The sequence below is a fragment of the Sapajus apella genome, unplaced genomic scaffold, assembly GCF_009761245.1.
Source record: "Sapajus apella isolate SASKATOON/1434 unplaced genomic scaffold, GSC_monkey_1.0 scaffold73, whole genome shotgun sequence".
In the NCBI taxonomy this organism is placed as follows: domain Eukaryota; kingdom Metazoa; phylum Chordata; class Mammalia; order Primates; family Cebidae; genus Sapajus; species Sapajus apella.
In genome coordinates this window covers 8,074,033-8,099,272 of record NW_022437013.1, presented here as the reverse complement: position 1 = coordinate 8,099,272, position 25,240 = coordinate 8,074,033, and the positions used below count along the sequence as shown (strand labels likewise).

Sequence of the window (25,240 nt, the reverse complement as noted above, 5' to 3'; positions counted from 1 at the left end):
TTCTCATACCTGCTCCCAAAGAAAACAACCATAACTGGTAAAGATGTTGAAAAAAAAAAAAAAAACCCTCAAAGTCACTTAAAATTATCCTAGGGGAATATAGTAAATGAAGATTTATTAAGAAAACTACTAAATTATAGCAAGAAGAGTTAAAGTCTGTGCCACAATCTATTACTTCTCTTCCCCTCATTGTAGTTCAGCATAACAGAAGCTCCTTTGTGGGTAAGCATAGCTAAGGAGATAGGATTCTCTCTCCCCTAGCTCTTAGTCAAAGTGACCTATTCCCTGTCTGAGTAGTATCCACTAGAGAGTGGGCATTCCCCACTGGGCAGAATCATGCAGAACTCCAATTCTCCTGCCACATGGTAACAAAAAAGGCTCAGCAACTAGCTGATCTTTGATCCCTTGACCCACAGAGCCAGTCAATGCTGATTCCTCTGCTGGGGCAGTGTTAGCAGGGCTCAGTGGGAAGGTAATCATCAATCCCCTACCTGGCAGACACAGGCACAGTTCCAATTCCTCTATCAGGGATTCAGTGACAAGCTGAACCTAAATCCCTACCCAGTAGCAACAAGGCTCAATGAGGTAGAGTCAGGCAGGGTTAGTCACCATTAGGCTTCACCTCTTGCCTCCGGGTGTCAGAGACACCCAGTGGGGGACTGGGTCTCTATACCCATCCAGCATCATTACAAGTGAACAAGGGAATTCAAGTTGGAGGTTGTAGGGATCCCACTTCCTACCACCCATGGAGTCAGCAATACTCAATGAGGAGCCTGACCTCTACATCCACTGGCAAAGCCAAGACTAAATGAGGTAGAGTAAAGGACGCCTAGTCAGTACTTTGTCCCCCTTCTCCCATGAGCCTGTGTCAGTTGGGCCCAGTAGAGAGATAAGCCTCCATACCAACCAAGGAGGCTGCAAGAAGTGATATGAGGCATAGTAGTTGACATCCTGCTTCTTCCCTCCCCTGTATCAGTGGGGCCAACAGGAAGCTGAAATTCTGCCTCCACCTGCAGCAAATAAGCAGTATGAGACAGCACTCCACTTCCCCTTGATCTGGGGGCTCCAGGGCCCAGCCAGGAGCTGAACTTACATCTCCACTTACTGGCAATAAAGTGGTAGCATGTTGTGCTCACCTTTCATGAGGGATGAGTCAGTGGGGCTAAGCAGGGAGCAGTTTCCATACCATCCATCTTCATTAAGACAGCATGAATAAGTGCACCCCTTTTGCTGGAGTAGTGTGGGTAACATCCAGTGGGAAACTGAATATACAAACACACCCACCCCTTGTACTACATGTCAATAAAGAGATGCTTGATGAAAAAAAAGATGGAAATAGGACCTAAACTTTCCTAACATAATAGACAAAATGTCCAGGATAAAATTTTAAACATTACCCATCATATGAAGACCCAGAAAACCCACAACGTGAAAGAGGAAGGACAATCAATAGGTGCCACCACTGAGAAGTATCAGATGTTGGAATTATCTTAAAAGAATTTTAAAGCTACCATTAAAAAAAAAGCCTCAAACAAGCTGTTTCAAATTTTCTTTAAACAAATGAAAAAATAGAAAATCTCAGCAAAGAAATAGAAATTATGAATAACAACCAAATGAAAAATATAGAACTAAAATGTAAAATAACCAAAATAATAAGCGCACCTAAGGAGTTTTATAAGAGAATGGAGTCAACAAAGGACAGAATCAGAAAACTTGATGACAAACAGAATTTACAGAAAAACAAAGAAAAAATTTGCAGAAGCAAATGAAAAAAAGTCTCAAGGACTTGGAGGACAATAATAAAAGAGGTAACATTTGTATAAATAATAGTTTCAGAAAAAGAGGAAAGAGAGAATGGGCCAAAAAAGTCTTCAAAAAAATACAGATTGAAAACTCTCAAAATTCATCAAAAGATATAAACTCATAGATTCAAGAAGCTGGACAAATCCTAAACAGAATAACTTAAATCCATGCTAAGATACAAAATAATGAAACTTCTGAAAACTACAGATAAAGAAAAAAAATCTTGAAAGCAACCAGAAAGAAAAAAAATGCATTACTTAAAAGGGAATATCAGTTTAGATGACAGCAGATTTCCCATCTAAAACCATGGAGGCTAGAATAAAGTAACACAACATTCTTCAAGAACTGAATGAAAAAAAGTGTCAACAATGACTTCTGTATCTCGTGAAAATGTCGTTCAGAAATGAAGGGGGAGATAAAGATATTCTCACACAAAGTCAAATCAAGATTCTCAGCAAACTGACACAAGAACAGAAAATCAAACACCGCATGTTCTCACTCATAGGCGGGTGTTGAACAATGAGAATACACGGACACAAGGAGGGGAGCATCACACACTGGGGTCTGTCAGGGGGAAATAGGGGAGGGACAGTGGGGGGTGGGGAGTTGGGGAGAGAGAGCATGGGGAGAAATGCCAGATACAGGTGATGGGGAGGAAGGCAGCAAATCACACTGCCATGTGTGCACCTATGCAACAATCTTGAATGTTCTTCACATGTACCCCAAAATCTAAATTGCAATTTAAAAAAAAATGAAATACAAGCAACTCTGTAACAACAACAACAAAAAAAGATAATTTGTTGCTAGCAAACCTACCCTTGAAGATTAGTTAAACAGAAAGGAAATGAAATCAGAAGACCTGAAACATCATATAAAGCAGCGATCCCCAACATTTTTGGCACCAGGAACTGGTTTTGTGAGAGACAATTTTTCCACAGACGGTGGGAGGGGCCTGGGGGAGAATCATCAGGCATTAGATTCTCATAAGGAGCACACAATCTAGATCCCTTGCATGTGCAATTTACTATAGGATTCGTGCTTCTATGAGAGTCTAGTATCTGACCTGACAGGAGGCTGAGCTCAGGCAGTAATAATGCATACTTACCTGCTACTCACCTCTTGCTGTGTGATCAGGTTCCTAACAGGCTACAAATCAGTACTGGTCTTTGGCCCAGGGGTTGAGGACCCTTGATATAAAGGAAGGAATATCAAATGGGTATAGACAAGGGTAAATATACTATTCTACTTCTCATGAGTTTCTTAAATCATTTGATGGTTGAAGTAAAAATTATAACCCCATGTGATGTGATAGTCAATTACACAGAAGAAATGGCTGAGATAACCATACTTAAAAGCTAAGAAGGGTAAAAGGAATTAAATGGAATTAAGGTTTTTACACTTCACTGAAAGTGGTAAAATGTTGGTATGGCTACACTGCTGTTAAGTAATGCATGTATCTGTAATACCTAGGGCAACCAGTAATAAAGCTATACAAAATACTGTATTTAAAAACATTATAAACAGAAAAAGATTACCCCCTCAAATATTCAAGCCACCCACAGAAGGGTTCAAAAAAAAGGAAAGAGAAGAACAAAAATTAAAGGCAACAAACAAATAAAATGGCAGAATAATTACCTTAAATATAAATGTGCTAAATATACCAATTAAAATACAGAGACTGGAAGAGTGGATAAAAAATGATCCAACAATATACTGTCTATAAGAAATTCACTTCAAATACAAGGATATATTAATAGACCGTTTGAAAATAAAAGAATGAAAAGATTGTAGCATGCAAGGTTCATTTCTAAAAAAGAAATAGCGGCTGGACGCAGTGGCTCACGCCTGTAATCCTAGCACTTTGGGAGGCCAAGGCGGGTGCATCACAAGGTCAAGAGATCGAGGCCATCTTGGCCAACATGGTGAAACCCCATCTGTACTAAAAAATACAAAAATTTGCTGGGTGTGGTGACGCATGCCTGTAGTCCCAGCTACTCGGGAGGCTGAGACAGGAGAATTGCTTGAACCCGGCAGGCAGAGGTTGCAGTGAGCCGAGATCACACCACTGCACCCCAGTCTGACAACAGAGCAACAGAGTGAGACTCTTTCTCAAAAAAAAAAAAAAAAAAAAAAAAAGAAATAGCTATATTAATATCAGATAAAGTGGACTACAGAGCAAAGAAAATTACTAGAACAAAAGAGAGACATTACACAGTGATAAAGGAATCAAGGCACCAGGAAGGCTAACAATCCTAAATGTGTAAGCAAGCAAACAAGAAAGCCTCAAAATACATAAAATAAAAACTGATAGAGCTAAAGGGAGAAATAGATAAATCCATAATTAAAGGTAGGAACTTCAAAAAGCCACTCTCCACAACTGAAAAAACTACTAGACAGACTCCAATAATACAAAATCTGAAATTTCAGTGAAGCAATAGAATCTAATTTACATACATAGAACTTTCCACCCTACAGCAGAAAACACAATTTTCAAATGTCCATGGAACATTCATCAAGACAGACTGTATCCTCACCCACAAAACAAATCTAAATAAATATAAAATAATTGAAATCATACAAAGCATATTCTAACATCACAATGGCATCAAACTAGTGATCAATACAGAAAAAAACAACAAGAACATCTCCAAACACTTGGATATTAAACAACACACTTCTAAATAATAAATTAGTCAGAGGAATTCACAAAGGAAGTTTAAAAAGTATACAGAGCTGAATGAAATCACAACATAAGATAATATGTAGGTCACAGTTAAGCAAGTATTGAGTGGGATATTTATAGCAATAAATGTGTACTTTGGAAAAAGTCTTAAATCAACAGTCTGAGTTCACACATCAACAAACTAGAAAAAGAGTAAAATGAACCCAGTGCAACCAGAAGGAAGGAAATAATAGATATCAGCAAAATTGAAAACATGAAAAGAATAGAGAATAATCAATTAAACAAAAGCTGGCTCTTTGGAAAAAGATCATTAAAATTGATAAAAGAAAGACACAAACTACTAATACCAGAAATGAAACAGAATATCCCTAAAACCATTAAAAGGACAATAATGGAATATGAACAATTTTATACTCATACATTTAACAACATGAAAAATGAATCAATTCTTTAAAAACCATACATTCATCAAAGATGAACTAGATAACCTGAATAGTTCTAGAGCCATTAAATAAATTGATTTGTAATTTAAAAGCCCCTTTAGCCTAAAAGCCCCTTTAGCCGGGCATGGTGGCTCATGCCTATAATCCCAGCACTTTGGGAGGCCGAGGCGGGCAGATCACTTGAGGTCAGGAGTTCAAGTCCAGCCTCGCCAACATGGTGAAACCTGTCTCTAATAAAAATATAAAAATTAGCCAGATGTGGTGGTGGGCACCTGTAATCTCAACTACTCGGGAGGCCTCAGCTGAGGCAGCAGAATCACTTGAACCTGGGAGGTGGAGGAGGCAGTGAGCTAAGATCTCAACACTGCACTTGAGCCTAGGAGACAAAGTGAGATTCCTTCCCAATAAATAAATAAATAAATACCCCTTTAAAAGAAAGACACAAACCCAGAAGTTTTCACTAGAGAATTCTGCCAACGTTTTATGAATTTACACAAATTTTACATCATTTCTTTTAGAAAACAGAAAACAGAATACTTTCCAGATCATTTTTATAGAGCCAATATTACCCTGATATCAAAACTAGAGACATAAAAAAAGAAGAAAACTACAGACTATTAGCTCTCATGAACTTAGATACAGAAGTCCTTATAGTACTAGGAAACCAAACTTTTTAAAATGTATCGAAAAATTATACACCATGATCAAGTGGGATTTATTTCTCATATGCAGGGCTGGTTGAACATCTGAAAATCAATCAGTGTAATCCACCACTTCACCAAGATAAAAAAAAAAATCTTAAAAGACTGTATCAATTGAGGCTGAAAAAGCATTTGACACAAATTGATTTTTGACAAAGGTGCAAAAGCAATTCAGGGGGAAGATAGCCTTTCAGTAAATGATGTTGGAAAAACTCGACATCCACAGACAAAAAAAAATTAATCTTGACCTAAACCTCACACCTTATATAAAAATTGACTCAAAATGGATCACAAGCTTAAATGTAAAATGTGAAACTATAAAACTTTTAGAAAAAAATGGAAGAAAATCTTTGGGATCTAGGGCTAATAAAAGAGTTATTATAATTGACACTAAAAGCACAATTCATTAAATGAAAATGTGATAAATTATAACTCATCAATTAAAAGTTTTTATTCAGCAAAAGGACCCTGTTAAGAGGATAAAAAGCCAAGTTACACAGTTAAAGAATATACTTACAAGCCACATATCTGACAAAAGACTGGTATCTAGAGTATTTAACAAACCCTCCAGACCAAACAGTAAAAAATCAAATAATCCAAGTAGAAAATGTACAAAAGATATGAATAGACATTTCACCAAAGAGGATCCACTGATGGCAAATAGACATGTGAAAAGACGTTCAACATCATTAGTTATCAGGGAAATACAAATTAAAACCACAATGAGATATCACTTCACATCTGTCAGAAGGGCTAAAATAAAAAGTAGTGACAACACTAAATCCTGGCAAGAATGTAGACAATCTGAATCACCCATATGTTGCTAGTGGGCATGTAAAATGGCACAGTACTCTGGAAAAGAACTTGACAGTTTCTTAAAAAAGCAAAACAAAACAAAAAAACAACATGTAACTACCACATCACCCAACAACTGCACTCCTAGGCATTTATCCCAGAGGAATGAGACTTATATTCCTAAAACACCTGTACACTAATGTTCACGTCAGCTTTTTTCATAATATCAAAAAAACTGGAAACAACCTATATATCCATCAAAAGGTTAATGGATAAATAAACCACTGTGCATCCACAATGCCATGGAATACTACTCAGAAATAGAAAAGAACAAACTATTGATGCACGTGACAACTTGGGTGGATTAGAAGGAATTATGCTGAATTTAAAAATCCAATCCCCAAAAGTCACATATGTATGACTCTATATGTACAACATTCTTGAAATATCAAGATTATAGAAATAGAGGACAGATTAATTGTTGCTCAGAGTCAAGGAAAGGAGGAGAGTGGGTGTGGCTATACAAGGGCAACAGGAGGAATCCTTGTAGTGATAGAACTGTTCTGTATTTGACTGTAGCAATATTAATATCTTGGTTGTGATATTATACTATAGTACTGTTAAGATGTTATCATTGGATGAAATGATATAAAGACCATACAGAATGTTGTGTATTATTTCTTACATATACATGTGACTCTACAATTATCTCAAAATAAAAAGTTTAATTTAAAAAATGAACAAATACTAGAAAGAAGCGTAGTATACAGGCTCCAGAACTTGACTGTCTGAATTTTAATCCTGACTCAACCATTAACAAGTATGCGACTATGAGCAGATTACAAAATCTCTAAATGCTCTTGTTTTCTCATCTATAAAATGGGAATGAAAACAGTGTCTACCTCACAGGGTTACTGTGAGGATAAATGACATGATGCTTGTAATGCACTGTCATCTTGCTAAACATAAGTAATTACATAATAAGTGGTAGCTATTATAACGATATTCAGAAGGCAAAGGTGTGCTGTTGGTTGTTCGGCTTCCTAAGCTACAGAAATCTCTAACTGTTCCCTCAACTCGGTCATGTAGCTAACTTTCAAATATTCTAAAGCTATCCAAGCAAATGTCTTGTACATGAGAAATAAAATAAAACACATGCAAATTTTCAAATAAATAGGTTTACCTAACAGTTGAAGTATAAGGTACAAGGTTTTCAAACTCTCCTGATGACAGTTGTTGGTTCACAGTAAAGCCACTGGTGACTGTGGTAGCAGTGGTGGTGGTGACTGTGGTGGTGGCAGTCGTTGAAGTTGCAACTGGAAAATAAAGTGAGTAACGTTAGTAAGAAATGAGAAATTTGTTTTATTTAAGCCTTGATCATTCAGATTTAAAATTATGGAGGCAATTTTAAACATACAAATTTGAACTCAAAGTTGTGGATTTGAACTCAACACTGTTGTAATAAGAAATAATATATGGTAGGCCAGGTACCTGGATTAACTTTCCAGCTGAAAACTAAAACTCATGGATAAATTCATAGAAAAATAAAACTTGTAACCAGCCCAACAACTATGAAAGAAATCAGATCAATCCTCAAAATTCTTCTAATAAAGAAAATTCTAGTCCCCGATGCCATTGCTGGTAAGTTTTACTGAACTTTCAAGAAAACAATAATTGCAATTTATAAAAGATCTCTATACATCTATATCTTTGCATACTTACAAGACTGTACCTGTGTAATTAATTACTAGAAATAAAATTTATAGATCAAAGTGTCAGCATGCTCTAAATTTTAACATAACTTGCCAAATTGCCCTATCTAAATGATTTCACCAATTTATGTCCCTATCAATAGGAAAGAGTGCCTATTTCTCTATACCACAGCCAATACTAGGCATACATTTTTGCAAACCCTAGGAAAAAGCCTCTCAAAGTTTTATCTACAGCCAAGACCTCTCTCCTATGTGTCTTTTTTGGTTACACCTCTATTATAATGTCCTGCTCTCCATAGATAAAATCCTAAGCATACTTCATGGCTTGACTCAAATTCTTTGCTCCCCATATTTATCACCCACTTCTCTCCTATTTATAATTTTCTTTTGGTTTTCTGGACTTCTGTAGCACTTTTGGTTCTTATTACACACTGAGCACTTAATGAACAATGCAGAGAAACTTGTGGCTGGTAGGGAGCTGGGAAGGTTTTATTTTCTTCTTTTTGGTTCTCTGTATTTTCAAATGTTCTTACAACTAGTAAATGTCACTTCTGTAACAAGAAATCTGTTATGAAAATATAACGTACGTGATTGCTTGTTTTATGTTAACCTGCTTTCTCAATTAGCAATATTTTCAGGTTAATGGCCACACTAGATAAATGCGTAAACCATGGTGCCTGCTTGCTACAAACACTGACTACTCTGAGGGAGGCTAGCCTGAGGGAACATTCCTGCTGAGGGAACAAGCTCAAATACCCATTACTTGTCCAGATAACTCTGTCCTTTTTGTTCCTGGTTCACAGTTGATTGGGCAGGATGGCCAAGTGAAGGATGGGAAGCCATCCAATGTACTACTAGCAGCCCACCTGAGGGTCTGGCACAAAAAGCTCTAGCCAAACAGGATTGAGATGAGTCAGAATTTCATTTCCAAAAATGTAGCAATATGGAAAAAAAATCTACTTCTAGGCAGGTACTGGGAAATATTTCCAAAAGTATAAAAGGATTCCAACTATAGACAGAGAGACTTGAAAGGACTGACAGAGGAAGGACATGAAGTAGAAGTGAGGGACCATGAGCAAGTCAAAATTAAGAATAAGGTAAAACAGAAAGGTAGAGAAAGAGATAAGGAAACCAATGAGAAGTTTTAAAAAAAGAAAAAGTAGACAAAGAGAGAATAACCAAATTATGTTTATGCAATATTTGATTTAGGAGGTCCCTAAAACTGCCTTAAGAATAATTCTTAAGGTCCAATTTCCTTGAGGTAAGAGTGTCATGTCAATGACTTTACTAGAATTTCACAAGACTCCATTTCCTTTTTGGCCACAAAAGTTCTTATGATAATTCCCCATTCTTTATGTTAGCCCTTGTGAGGGTGAAATGTGCACCACAGAGGAAGAACATGCCCAATCACAAAGAAGCCCAGGAGTCACTATGGTTAGAACAATGGAGAGATTACAGATTGCATCTTGTGTGATATTCTTTACAACCATAAGTAATCATTTTATTCATCTGAGAACAAAAATCTTATCTGAAAAGAAATCTTTCCCCAGAAATGCTAAAAATTAATGATAATACCAATAGACTCCCTTTAGTGATTAATTCACCCAAACACTGAGTAACTACTACATTCAAGACAGAAAAAAAAAAATTTTTTTAATGAGCCCTTCTTGTAAAGGAGAATATCTTCACCCAAAGATGGTTTTCTAATAAAGTAATCTGTATTTCCTAACGTGGATAGATATTCTAAGATGTATAATTGGCCGGGCACGATGGCTCACACCTGTAATCCCAGCACTTTGGGAGGCAGAAGCAGGCAGATCACTGGAGCTCAGAAGTTAGAGACCAGCCTGGCCTACATGGTGAAACCCCATCTCTATTAAAAATACAAAAATCAGCCAGATGTGGTGGCACACACCTGTGACTGAGGTACTCGAGAGGCTAAGTGGGTGATAGAGTGAGATTCTGTCTCAAAAGAAAAAAAAAAAGATGTATACTCAAGAGGAAACAGCAAATTCTAAGAATGAGTATACACACACACACACACACACACACACACACAGAGTATGGTACCATTTTTGTAAAACAAATTTAAAGAATGTTCGTATATGCTTAGAAAGAAGTCTAGATAGATAAGCAAACTGTTCTCTCTAGAGGTAGTGATATGTATACATGCATGTATGTATTGTTTTTACATATAAGCAGCCCAAACATAAAGGAATCCTGAGTCATTTTAAAATGGTACGATTATTGTAACGTTTTATACAGTTTTATTTTTGTTATTTTTCATGCTATTTTTAAAGGCATAAATTAACTCTGGCATATTCAAATAATAATATTTCAATTAATACCAAAAAAGGAATGGGTTTGAAAGTTCTATCACAGTCTGATTTTGTAAATTACTTTGGTTTTAACCAGTTAATACAGTCAATACCACATTATCTGTGTAGTAAAAGGGAAATATGGTTCTAAAACTAATACAAAAAAACTACATACCAAATTTGAACTCACATTTCTTTTTTTTTCTCTCATTTATTTACTTTATTGCATTTTAGGTTTTGGGGTACATGTGAAGAACATGCAAGATTGTTGCATAGGTACACACGTGGCAGTGTGATTTGCTGCCTTCCTCCCCATCACCTACATCTGGCATCTCTCCCCTTGCTATCTCTCCCCAGCTCCCCACCCCCCACTGTCCCTCCCCATTTCCCCCCAACTGACCCCAGTGTGTAGTGCTCCCCTCCCTGTGATAAATCTCATTCTGATAGTCTTAAAAATCATTACATAAAATAGTGAAAATATCCCTTAAAATATCCTACTATCCAATTTTCCTATCCTGTCCCTGATCAACAATTCTGCATCTTATTCCATACTAGGAATGCACATCAACACCTTCCCAGACTATAAAATAAAAAATTTGCTGATTATACCTAGGGCACAGAGTAATCCCAAATGGTTGTAAATTTGCAGATACAGATGCTTGAAAGCTGCTCTGCAAGACTGCTTAGTGAGATAATCTGAATAAGTAAATACACTTGAAGAGAAAGAAAGGTACGTAGAGGAAAAAAAATCCCAAATTTGGGTTGAGAAAGATCCACGGGGATGAGAAAGACCTATCCCCATAATTCAATTATCTCCTACCAGTTCCCTCCCACAACATGTGGGAATTATGGAAGCTACAATTCAAGATGAGATTTGGGTGAGGATACAGCCAGACCACATCATGGTGCTAAGGGATGGGCTAGTGGCAAAAGTAATATTTGTAGGAAGGAATTTGAGACATATAGAAAAGGGCTGGGTATGACAGAGCTGCCAATTCCTATTTCAGTGATTCAACCCATGACTAAAACAATCAGGGTTTTGTTTTTTTTTTTCATTATTTTTCAGGGAAACAATGTGTTACATTTTTTGCAAATATGGTAACTTGCAATGTTCTTATGACATATCCTTCACAAGTCTCATACGTTGGCCAGTTAGTCTACTAAACAGTAGTAACTCAGATAGTTACATTAAAGAAGAAATAAAGAGATGAGGCCAGGTGTGGTGGCTCATGCCTACAATCTGAACTCTTTGGGAGGACAAGGTAGAAGGATAGCTTGAGCCCAGGAATTTGAAACCAGCCTGGACAATGTAGTGAGACCTCATCTCTACTTAAAAAAAAAAAAAAAATCAGCCAGGCATGGTGGTGCACACCTGTAGTCCCAGGTATTCAGGAGGCTGAGGTGGGAGGATCACTTGAACCCATGAGTTTAAGACCAGTCTGGACAATGCAGTGAGACCTCATCTCTACTGAAAAAAAAAAATCAGTTGGCCATGGTGGTACATGCCCACAATCCCAGGTGGGAGGATCTCTTGAATCCAGGAGATTAGGTTGCAGTCAGCTATAATCACATCACTGCACTCTAACCTGGGTGACAAAGTGAGAGTGTATCTTAAAAAAAAAAAAAAAGAAAGAAAGATGATTTACATCTCTGTTTAGGAATAATTATTTTAAGCTTAAAAGGGATTGACTTTTAATTTAAGCCAGATTAAAGAAAGATTCATTTCATCCCTAAGTAAACTTTTTAAAGTAAAAACAAACAAGACTTCTCCAAAATTGAGTCTGACTTAAAAGATGGGTTTAAGTATATGACCCCTTACCACCTAGCTCACAATAGCTATGGGCAATGGATAATCACAACTTAACTAGCTCCTAACTGGCAGAAACAAATTTAGAATAGGTCTAGGGAAACTCCTGTAATCAACTTTAGAAGAGGGTCAATTTTAATAGAGGTCAAAACTTAAACTAACTTTTAGAAAAAAAACAACAACAAAACTTCATTAATCTCAACCAGCTAAACACTGTGATCAATAACAAAAATGCTTAAGTTTCATGGTTGACAAGAATTTGGCAGCTTTTTTGCCTGTAGTCATCTCAAAGAAGTAACATCATTGATATCAACTGTCTCATTCTACTCTTTGGCAATCATCTACATAAATACATTGGTGTACCTTTTGGATACTTTGATGAGATGGTCAAAACCACTTAGCCCTAAAAGCCATAGAACTTACTTACTGCTTGTTATGAAGCACATTTCCAACAAGAGTCCCAAGACATTCCAATAATTCTAAAATCTTACTAACTGCAGTAAGAGCTGCTACACCTGCTCCAGAATATTTTAATGCAAATCCCGAAGTTATAATACCAAGTGTTCTTGCCGATATTGTTGGAGCACCAACTGCAGAGAACAACATAATATTAACTATTACCCTTTATTTCAAAAACAGTGAGACATTTATATAGTCTTTTTCATCTGAAGAATCCTTTAAAAGCCTTTGGTTAAACTTCAAAACACCATGGTTAATCCATTTATATGAAATGTCCAAAAAAGGCAAATCTATGGAGATGGAAAGCAGATTAGTGGTTGTCTGTGGCTGAGGGATCTTATTGGAATGATGGAAATGTCCTAAAACTAAATATGGTGATGGTTACACAATTCAATAAACTTACTAAAATCATTGGATTGCATACTTAAAGTAAATTAACTTTATGATGTGTAAGTTATAATTCCTTAAAGTTAATTAAAAAATATTGTGGTCCTGATATCTTTTCATTATGTTGGCAAGGACATCAGAAGAAGAAAAGTGGGGGAAGCTGTGAAAAGTCAGACAGCAAGTTTTGACTGAACATGGAATTAATTCAATAATTTTAACTCCAAACGTTGGACATGGTCATATTCATGAACTCTATCATAGTTGAGAAGGATACTGTTTACATATATCAAAAGAATTCCAGAATCATAGTCATGTCTCAAAACTGAAATCTAAGTGCTATATAACTTCTGTTATAACCAATCTTAACTAACGCCTAACTACGCCAATAGCAGAAGAGGATGGTGATGGTTAATTGAGTACTATTCATTCTCAGTTAAGCATCAAGCATTTCCTGGCTAGTTATAGTCCCAGAAATGGAGACAATCTTACTATCATAGAGCTGGGTAGGGGGGCTATTACAGCTAGGATTACAATACAACAAAATTTAATGATGAACATTATGACATTGTAAAGAAGATACCTTGAAATAAGTCAGTTTATAGAGATCTGTAAGAAAGAATTGCCTAAGGCATACAAAATTCAGTATTTTCTTTTCTTTCTTTCTTTCTTTTTAATGTAATTTAATTTAATTTTTAATTTTTTTTTGAGACAAGGTCTTACTCTGTCACCCAGGCTGGAGTGCAGTGGTGCAATTTTGGCTCACTGCAGCCTTGACCTCCTGGGCTCAAGCAATCCTCCCACCTCAGCCTCCCCAGTAGATGGGACTACAGGCATGCATCACTATGTCCGGCAATTTTTTATTATTTTTTGTAGAGACAGTGTTTCGTCATGTTGTCCAAGCTTGTCTAAAACTCCTAGGCTCATCTACCTGCCATAGCCTCCCAAAGTGCTGGGATTATAGACAATGAACCCTGAGCCTGGCCTGAATTTAATATTTTCAACATTTACTATTACTATACTAATGGAAAATGTGTAACCAAGAAGTTGGGATTACAAGATAATATCTCACCTCTCAGCTGAAAGCACTCAGCTAGATAGTCCTCTTCAGGGGGAGAGGTCACAAGACATCACACAATGTCAATTAGAACCCCAAAACTACAGCTGGTCCTTGGTCATGTTCCACTTCTGATCAGTAAAATGTAAGGACCACAAACCAGGTCAATATTGAAAAATACACCACAGCAAGGCTCCAACATTTATTTCCCATTTTATCTTAGTCACATGGATAATAAGGGCTTCTTCCCTTCAGACATACTTGGCAAGACTCCCACTCTGCGTATTGTTAACAACTTCAAGAAGTTTTTTCAAAATATCACAATATTAATAAATTGCAAGCTTAAAGTTAGCATTTTAAGCTATAATAACCATGTTAATACAAAAAAAAATTAACAGCTAAAGCCATGACAATTAGGTTCTTAAACAAAGCTACTACCGATATCAGCAATTATAAATGGGTTCAAGAATAATGATAATTTCTGAGATACAGGAGATCTGTAGCTTATCCTGGCAAATTGAGTAAGGTAGCCTCATGTGAAATAACAGTATTTTCTTTGGAATTGGTAACTTACATGAGAGCCCAACACCAGCAATGGAGGTCAAAACATTTGATACTGAGGTAAACTGCATGGTGCTTGAACTAGTGGTGGTACCAACAGTAGCTGCTGGAGCCAAACCTAAAACACACACACACAAAAAAGCAGAAAAATATGTCACTAAAAATAATGTTTCAAAGTAAAACACCATTATAACAAGGTTCATTAATATGGAGAAACAAAAACAAATCAAGGAAAAGCAGGTATCCTGAAACCTAATCAATAAGACAGAGTAAAAGCTTGATTAAAAAAAAAAAAAAAAAAAAGTTCTTTGGTACTACTTTAGTATAGCCAGTCTTCTAGCACCATCATAACAAAGAAATTCTATTTCACTGAAAAAGTAGTCCTAAGACGGGGGATCCACTTCCAGAACTGCAGCATAAAAGTCCCATGGACCCATTCCCAAGTAAATCCATAGCCAGCAAAAAACATTTTTTAAAAAATCGGGAATGGCTGAATATTGTTCTAAGAGCCCATAGCAAATGAAGAAACATTTATTCAAGAAAATCTGCTAAAACTCAGTAATCTAACAATGACAGCCTATGGCATATGAGCCACAAAACACTCCTTTCCTTCCACCATCCCCTTGCTCACCTTGATGGAAGCTACTCTCCAGAGAGGGGTGGCCAAAACTGGACTCCCTCTGACCCCAGCTCCCAACCAAGGAATAGAGTATCCCAATGGGAGGGACAGGTAGCCAGCATTTCTTACCACCTCCAACACAGAGATGAAAGGGTGAAATTCCTGTTCAGTACACCTAAGAGTTCAGGGGCTCCCTTCCTTAACTCACAGGTGGAGGTTCTACCCAAAGCAGAGAAGGCTGAGAATACAGAGGCCCCAATCACCCTCACCCTGATTGTCCCACCCCTCGCAGGGCTAAGGTCCACACCTGAAGAGGTAAGCAAGAAGACCAGTGGCTAATGTCACTGCCCAGGACCCAAAGCACTGGCTAAACGATTCTGTTCAGGGATAAAGCCCATTCATGAGAACAGAGAGCTTCTAAGCCATCCCCAAAAGAACTGACTTCATTTGAAACAGAGTGTGAAGACATTCAAGCCCAAAACTTTACTCTATAAAATGGAGATTTGAGTGGTAAACAATCAAGAGGAAGCAGGTAGCATTATAAGAATAACAATTTAGGGTGTAAGTTGGTTAGTTTATCAGAGATAACCAGGTAAAAAGAAAGCTGAAAAGAGTCATCCTGAAATCGGAAGAATTAAGTACCGATATACGCTAAAACATGGATGAATCTTGAAAACATTATGCTAAATGAAAGAAGTCAGACCAAAAAAAGAAAAAGTCTCATACTGTGAAATTCTATTTCTATGAAATATCCAGAACAGGCAAATCCACAGACAGAAAGTATGTTAGTGATTCCCAGGGGTTGAGAGGAAGGGGTAATGAGGAGTGACTGTTAATGGGTACAGGGGTTTTTGGGGGGTGATGAAAATGTTCTCAAATTACACAGCAGTGATCGTTGTACACTCTGTGACTATATTTAAAATCACTGAATTGTATACTTTAAAATAATGAATTTTAAGATATGTGAATTATACCTCAATTATGCTATTATTTGAAGAACACATTACCATCTCAATAGAGTCAGAAAAAAGCATTTGATAGAATCCAATACCCTTTTGTGGCAAAAACACTCAACAAATTAGGAAGAAAAGGGAGCTTCCTAAACAGGATAAAGGGCACTAACGAATAATCTACAGTAACATCACACTTAATGGTGAAAGACTAAATACTTTCCCACTACCATCAGAAAGAAAACAAGGATGTCTGCTCTAACCACTTCAATTCAACAATACATTGAAAATTCTAGCCAGGATAGTAGGCAGGAGAAAGAAATAAAAAGGCATGAGAATTGAAAAGAAAGAAGTAAAACTATCTCTATTCATAGATGACATGATCATAAATACAGAATATTCTAAGAAATCCATTAAAAATCTACTAGAATAAACAAGTTGAGCAAGGTTGCAAGATACAAGATTCATATGTAAAAATAAATTACATTTCTATATTATAACAATGAACAATACAAAATGAAACAATATAAAAATGAAAGAAAGTAAGAACATAATTCCATTTATGATTGCTCAAAAAGAATCAAATACTTAAGGACAATTTTTAAGTTACAGGATGTACACAAAAATATGAAACATCATTAAAAGAAATTAAAGACATTCTAAATAAATAAAAAGATCTCATGTTGATGGATCAAAAGACTTAATATTGTTAAGATAATGTGATAGAAAGAAAACTGGTCCCCAAAGATGGCCTAATATCCAGAATCTGTGAACATACTGCCTTACTTGATAAAAGGGACTTTACAAATGGGATTAAGGTTAAATACCTTGAGATTATCCTTAATTATGCAGGTGAGAAAATTTAATGACACCAATCCTTTAAAGTAGGGAACCTTTCCAAGATGTGATCAGAGATAGAAGTGACTATAAAACAATGGTCAGAAAGATACAAAATTGCTTATACAAATGGCCAATAAGGCACATGAAAACATGCTCAATATTCTTAGACATTAGAGAACTGCAAATCAAAGCCATGAGATACTACATTATACCCATTAGGATGGCTATAATCAAAAAGATAGATCAAGTGTTGAGAATGTGGAGAAATTGGAAATCTCATACACTGCTGTTGGAAATGCAAAATGTTGCACCTCTTTGGAAAACTGTCTGGCATTTCCTCAATGGGCTTACACAGTGTTACCGTTTGACCCAGCAATTCTACTCTTATGTATATATACACCAAAAACAGATGAAACATATAGCCACACAAAAACATATACATGAATATTCATAGCAGTATTATTCAAAATAGACAAAGGGTAGAAACAACCCAAATGCCTATTAACTGATGAATGGATGAATAAAATACAGTATATCCATAAAACAGAATTGTATTTACCATAAAAGAAAAAGTAGTAATACATGCTGCCACAGAAATGAGCTTTGAAAACACACTAAGTAAAAGAAGCTAGTCACAAAAGACTGAATAATATATGATTCCATTTATAAAAAATGTATTATTCCATTACAGAGACAAAATGTAGATTAGTGGTTGCCAAGGAATGGGGAAAGGAGGAATGGTCAATGACTGCTAATGAGTAGAGAGTTTCTTTTGGGGATAATGAAAATATTCTAATATGGCCTGCTGTAATGGTTGCATAACTCTGTGAACCACTGAACTGTACATTTTAAATGGGTGAACTGTACAGTATGTGAATAATAAATGGAGGCCTGGAATAAATTTTCAGAAAACAGATTACCTGCTTCTTTAAAAATAAAACTATAAAACTGGAGAAATTAATGCATAAAGACACAAATAAGATTAATGAGTTACTTGAAAGCAAAGTTCATATCTTTTTATCCTCACTATAGATCAAGGTACATGGCACATAAGAGTAATTGTTCAATAAATGTTTCTGCTGAATTGAACCAACTTTTTCTAGACTCTAACACATAATTACAGATATTCTATTTCACCTTTAAAAGGAAAAGTGCTTAATAAGTAACCACACTTGCATCTATTACTGCCTGCATTCAACCGTCGAGCAATTCATGGTGACAAATGATGTAAGACTCTGCTATCCAAAATATCTAGGTCCTCTGGGGGTGAAAGGGACAGAGAGATGTGGGGAAGGAATTGGAAACTTTACCACATACAAAAATGACATAGAATTTATACAGTGCAATATCCCCCTGCTTCATTTAGGAGAAGAACCATATGTATACACTTAAAAAAATAACCAATTGTATAGCAAAGGCATTTATATTTACAATTCATTACCTACCTGAGAGGCTGAATTTTAAAAATGGGTTTCATTGCTACTTCAAATTTTTCATTTGAAATTGCATATTCATGTCATCTGCCCATTTTTTCATCAAAGAATACTATGTTATTACTGACATTTTAAAATTTTATTTTAAAATTACATAGATATATTGCATAATGGGGGTTGGGCTTCTACTATACCTATCACCCAAATAGTGAACACTGTACCCAATAGGTAATTTTTCAGCCTTTACTCTCACCCCCAACTTTCCCCTTTTGGAGTCCCTAGTGTTTATTATATTCATCTTAATGTCCACATATACCCACTGTTTAGCTCCTACTTATACATGAGAACATGCAATATTTGATTGGCTATTTCTGAGTTACTTCACTTAGGCCTCTGGCTCCATCCACGATATTACAAAGGACATGATTTCATTCTTTTTTATGGCTGCATAGTCCAACCACTTATGGACATTTAGGTTGATTTCATGACTTTGCCATTGTGAACAGTGCTGCAATAAACATATAAATGCAGATGTCTTTTTTATATACTGGAGATATCCAGTAGATATCTCCAGCAGTGGAGATATCCAGCAGTGGGACTGCTAAGTCAAAAGGTAGTTCTATTTCTAATTCTCTGAGAAATCTCCATATTGTCTTCCATAGAAATTGAGATAATTTACATTCCCATAAATGCTATTACTGATTTTTAATAAAAGTATATATCAAAGCTATTTATTTTGTCATATGTTGCAATAATTCCTATACCGCAGTTTGCCATTTAGTTTTTATTTTATTTTTTATGTAGTCAAGTCTTTCCATTGTTTTTTCTTCTGGTCTATTTCTCCATATCATAGTCTATGTCTTTATATCACGTTTTAAAAGATTTTTCTCTTAAACATATGAAAAGGTGTTCAACCTCATTTTTAAGAGAAAATTACAAATTATAACTACACTGAGAATAATTTCATTTAACAAATGGCAAGAAGCCAAAAACTAGACACATTCTGTTAAAGACACTGTAACGAAGCAGGTAGCCTCACAGGTTCCTATTGGGAAACAAGTGGTCAGTGTTTTAAAAAGTACAAATGCATCTATCTTTTGAACCAGCAATACTTTTTCTGGAAATTTATCCACAAAAATATACTTGCATACTTGTAAACTGACAGATAAAATGATATCCATTGCATCACTGTAATAGTAAAGGATTATATAAACAACCCAAATGCCAATCAGGAAGGGGCTGGATATATACATTATAGAACATCCAGAGTAATGGAATACTATAATCCTATAAAAAATACTGAGGAAAAACATACTGAGGAAGCTCTCTATATACTGACTAATGTGAAAACATTCCAAATGTGTAAAATCAGTGGATAAAGTTTTTAAGTTTAAAAAGCAAGGTACAGAATGGTGTATAAAGTATACCACTTATACCACAAAAGGCAGAGGACTAAGAATATGTATTTTTTTCCTCAACAAACTCATGAAGAAGCTCTGTAAAGACATACGCAATTACAGTGGTTAACTGAGTATGGGAGAGGGACAGGAGTAATGCAGATACAGATGGGCAATAATATACCTATTTGTGCTATTTATAATTTTATTTTTGAATCATTTGACTATATTATTTTAAACTCATATATAAATGGTTAACACCTCAACTCCAGAAATTTTATTTTTACATATTTTCTTATTCACCTATGCTTTCAAAAAAATTATGTTTTCTCCCTCCCTCCCTCCCTTCCTTCCTTCCTTCCTTTCTATCTCTTTCTTTTTTTTTTTTTTTTTTTTAGGTAGAGCCTCGCTTTGTCATCCAGCTGGAGTGGTGCAGTGGCACGATCTTGGCTCACTACAACCTCTGCCTCCTGAGTTCAAGTGATTCTCCTGCCTCAGCCTCCCTAGTAGCTGTGACCACAGGCATGTACCATCATGCCTGGCTAATTTTTTTTTCTGTATTTTTGTTGTTGTTGTTGTTGCTGGTTTTTAGTAGAGACAGCCTTTCACTATGTTGGCCAGGCTGGTCTTGAACTCCTGATCTCAAGTGATCCACCCACCTCGGCCTCCCAAAATGCTGGGATTACAGGTGTGAGCCACTGCGCCTGGACATGGTTTTACTTTCTACCTTAAGTAACCAAGGACTTCTTTCAGTAAATCTTTTTAGGCAAAATTCATCCCCTTACCTGCAATAACTGGTTAGCCAGATATTGCAATTCATTTATTCACTACTCTATTCTCTATCTCACAAATTTGAAATGTCACCTTCACAGGCACAGGTTTGTTTCTGTACTGTACTTTTAAATATTTCACTGATTTTTCTTTCTATCCCTGTTCCATACCAGAGTTTCAATTACTATGGCACTAGAATTTTTTAATTTTTGTTACACAATATTTTAAATTTACAGGAAAATAAATTTATAATAATTTTCACATATTTTCTTGCAAGTACTCATTACTTTCCTAAGAAAAAAAAATAGAAATGGCTACTCTCATGCATTTATTCCCCCACATAAACTGTGAAATCTTGTCAAGTCCTTCCTTCCTTTCCTTCTCCCAAAGATTACCATTATGGTTTTACAAGAATTGCATTAAGTGTATAGATTGATTCAAAGATAAACGGCATCTTTATCTTCTGTGCATCCAGTGGGTCTTTTCATTTATTCACATTCTCTTTTACATTTATCAGTAAAATTTTGTGGTTTGCTTCATTTAAGTCATGCACATTTTTAAAGTTTATTCCTATGCATCTCATACTTTTGGCTGAAATTGTTAATGAGACCTTTCTCCATTATATTTCCCAACTGCTATTGCTAAAACATGGGAAAGCTATTGATTTTTGTATTATTTATTTTGTAACTGGTCATATTACTGCTGAAACCTCTTTACTATCTCTAATTAAATTTATACTTGATTTATGCTCATATTTCAAATTTTTGATCATCTGTCCCAGACACTGGCATTATTTCAGGAGCCTGACCTTAAATCACATACCTAGAGGTAACTAGGGAAACAAACACCACTTAGTATGATTTGCTTTTAAGTTAAATGAATCTTAGAAAAGGATTTAAGAGACAAAAATCTATGTCTCTTAATTAGCTTCCTAATCATAGGACAAGATCAGAGCTGTTCTACGTTACCAAATAATGCTTTGTTATGAGGGACTGTACTGTGCACTGCAGGATGTTCAGCAGCATCCCTGGGCTCTGATGCCAATAGCATCTCCCTTGTCTTGACAACCCAAAACGTCTCCAGATATGACCAAAATTCCACCATGGTGGGGCCAACTATCACCAATGGAGAACCACTGAACTAGAAAAAGGGTTCAATATCACAATTTCCTCCATCTAGTGCTACAAGGATCCCAAAATCAGCCTTAATTCATTTATGTTTAAGAACATAAGAAAATGCCAACTATCTTAATAAATAGTAGGGCATAGAAAATAGCATTTTTTTAACAGAACAAAGGAAGTGGCTTTACACTACATGATGTGGGTGGAGGGACATGTTACAGTAATAAGAATGGTAGTACTAGAACAAGAAGAAACAGATCAACAGATCAGAATAGAACGTCTAGAAGCAGAGTCAACCATATACAATAATTTGATGCATCAGGAAGGCAGCAACTTCAATTAATAGAGAAAGGAAATCTATTTAATAAAACAAAATGGTTCAATTCACTAATCATTTAGGGGAAAAAACTAAGATTCTTAAAAATCTAAAATACAAAATAACCAAAAAAATAATATTGAGATGGAAAGGCCTATAAGAATAAGCCTTGAGAGAACCCCTAAAAAATAAAAATTTTGACAACATAATAACTAAAATCTTAGGCTAGGTGCTGTGGCTTACACCTGTAATCCCAGTGCATTGGGAGGCCAAGTAGGGAGGATCATTTGAGACCAGCTGTTAAGACCAACCTGGGCAACATAGCAAAACCTTGTCTCTAAAGAGAAAAATATTAGCCAGGCATGGCAGCATGTGCCTGCAGTCCTAGCTACTTGGGAGGCCGAGATGGGACAATCACTTGAGCCCAGAAGTTTGAGGCTGCAGTAAGCTATGATTGTGCCACTGCACTCCAGCCTGGGCAACAGAGTGAGACCGTGTCTCTAATTAAAATCTTAAAGACTTCCATTTCAGGGCAGATGGATTAGCTGTACTTTTCCCTCTTCTTCCCACTAGATACAACTAAAACCCCATGGTATTATATATAAAATAGATGTAAGAAGGCCAGGAGTGGTGGCTTACACCTGTAATCCTAGCACTTTAAGAGGCTGAGGTGGGAGGATCACTCGAGCTCAGGAGTTCAAAACCAAACTGAGCAACCTAATGAGATCTTATCTGTTTTTTTTTAAAAAAGAAAAAAGTAAAATAAAATAAAAAATAAGTAAACCTAAGAAGATCCTGAAAGGTGGAGAGAAGACGGCAAACCGGCTAGGGATTCCAAGACCAAAGGAACAATATGGTGTTGAGTTTCCCAGGTTTTCTATTTGCCTCATATTTCCCAGGCTTGGAGTTGAATAGGCTGGCAAATCAGAAATGCCAATGGGTATAAATTTTTCAAAAATCCCTAACAAAAAAAGTCTTCTTTCTTTTTTTTTGAGACAGAGTCTCTCCCTGTGGCCCAGGCTGTAGTGCAATGACACGATGTTGGCTCACTGCAACCTCTACCTCCCAGGTTCAAGTGATTCTCCTACCTCAGCCTCCTGAGTAGCTGGGATCACAGGCACTACCACGCCTGGCTAATTTTTTGTATCCTTAGTAGAGACAGGGTTTCACCATGTTGGCCACACTAGTTTTGAACTCCTGACCTCATGATCCACCCACCTCAGCCTCACAAAGTGCTGGGATTACAAACGTGAGCCACCGTGCCCAGCTGAAAGTCTGCTTTTTTCAGACAAAGGGCAAGGAAAAGGGTAGCCTAGCAAGTCAGAAAACTTTTAGACAATAACTGCTCTAACTATAACCAATCACCACAGAAAAATCTGTGGTCCTATCCCCACTTATGCCAGCAAACACCAAGTGAAGAGCCTGAACATCCAACCTCCTGAGGCTATAATAAGGCATCCCAACACCCTCGCCAGGGTGGTGTCAAAGAAGACCAAATTCGAGGCCAGGTTTTTCATCCCTACCAGCAGTTAATGAACTCCATCTTCACATTGTCAGCAGAAACTATGTTTGGGGCAGGAATCCCTGCTCCATCTAGCAGTAACTTGGAGACCCTCACCTCAGGTGTTCACTGAGATCAAGTATGGAAACTGAAGTCCTACTCCCATTCTACAGTAAAAAGGCAGCACCTTTCCCCCTCTTCCAGAACAATGTTGAATAAAGCCAATCACAGCAAAAGGTTTAAATCAGATCCAGAGTCTCATAACAATATGAGAATATCTAGGTTTCAATTTAAAAATGACAAAGATGTTAAAGCATTCATGATAAAAAAAATTCATCAACAAGCAATTATAAACACACTTAGAATAAATGAAAAAACCAGACAGCACAAAAAAAGAAGAAAGAAAACAAGACAGTCTTGGTAAAGAAACAGAAGTTATAAAGAAACAAGCAGAAATTTTAGAATGAAAAATTTATAATAGATGAAATACAAAGGTTGGTAGAAAGACCCAGCAGTAGAATAGAGGGAGAGTACAGAAATAAGAATCAGTGAACTGGATGATAGAATAATAGAAATTATCCAATTCAAACAACAGGGAAAAATAGACTGAAAAAAAATTAATAGAGCATCAGGTCCTGTGGGACTATAACCAAGGACCTAACATTCATGTCATCAGAGACAAGAAGAGAAAAAGGGTAGTGCTAAAAAAGAAATAACAGCTGAAAGAAAAAATAGGTGAAAATGTCCAAATTTGGAAAGAGACATAAATGAACAGACTCAAGAAGCAGAGTGAACCCAAAAAGGATAAACACAAAGAAATTTACACAAAGACACATAATAATTAAACTTCTGAAAACTAAAGACAAAGAAAAAAACTTGAAAATGTAAGAGAAAAATGGCATCTAACCAAGAGAGAAAAGACTATTTAAATGAAAGAGGATTTCTCATCAGAAAGCAGGAAAGCAAGAAAGAAGTAGCCCAATACCTTTAAGTACTTAAAGAAAAGAACGGCAACTCAGAACTAATGAAAATATCCTCCAGAAAAAAGAGAGGAAATCAAGATATTGAGAGATGAAGGAAAGCTCAGAAAATCTGTTGCCAATAGGCTACGGTAAAAGAGTGGCTAAAGGAAGTTATTAAAACAGAAAGGAAATTATAAATGAAGGAATCTTAGAACCTCAGGAAGTAAAAACAACAAATAAAAGCAAAAATATGAGTAAATACAACAGGCTTTCCTTCTCATCTTTAGTATTCTTAATTATGTTTGAAAGTTGAAGCAAAAATTACAACCCTGCCTGATATGGTTATAAATTTTTATAGGCAGAGGAAATAGTTAAGACAATTACATTACAAATAGGAAAGGGTTAAGGGACATACAGGGAGGAACAGTTTTTAGACTTCACTCAAACTGGTAAAATGACAATGCCAGTAGACTGTGATAAGATATGTATACTGTATATAATATCTAAAGTGACAGTAAATGCTATACAAAAAGGTACCCTCAAAAACACTATAGATAAATCAAAATGGAATTCTAAAAAATGTTCAGGTAACCAATAGGAAGGCAGA

At 36.1% G+C, this 25,240-nt stretch overlaps 1 protein-coding gene across 2 annotated transcripts in view; it reads right to left on the bottom strand.

Moving 5' to 3' along the window:
* The window catches only part of NUP62CL (nucleoporin 62 C-terminal like), a 67,339-nt gene that overhangs the window by 27,367 nt on the left and 14,732 nt on the right, over positions 1 to 25,240 (bottom strand). Inside the window, exons 1-3 of one of the 2 annotated variants that reach the window (XM_032250910.1) lie at positions 17,120 to 17,316; positions 14,737 to 14,841; positions 7,609 to 7,741 (exon numbers count right to left, since the gene is read on the bottom strand). In XM_032250910.1, the coding sequence (XP_032106801.1) occupies positions 7,609 to 7,741; positions 14,737 to 14,794 (191 nt within the window). In that variant the 5' untranslated portion in view covers positions 14,795 to 14,841; positions 17,120 to 17,316. Of the gene's footprint in view, positions 1 to 7,608; positions 7,742 to 14,736; positions 14,842 to 17,119; positions 17,317 to 25,240 lie in introns of those variants that run through there. The other variant, XM_032250909.1, reaches the window with a different exon arrangement.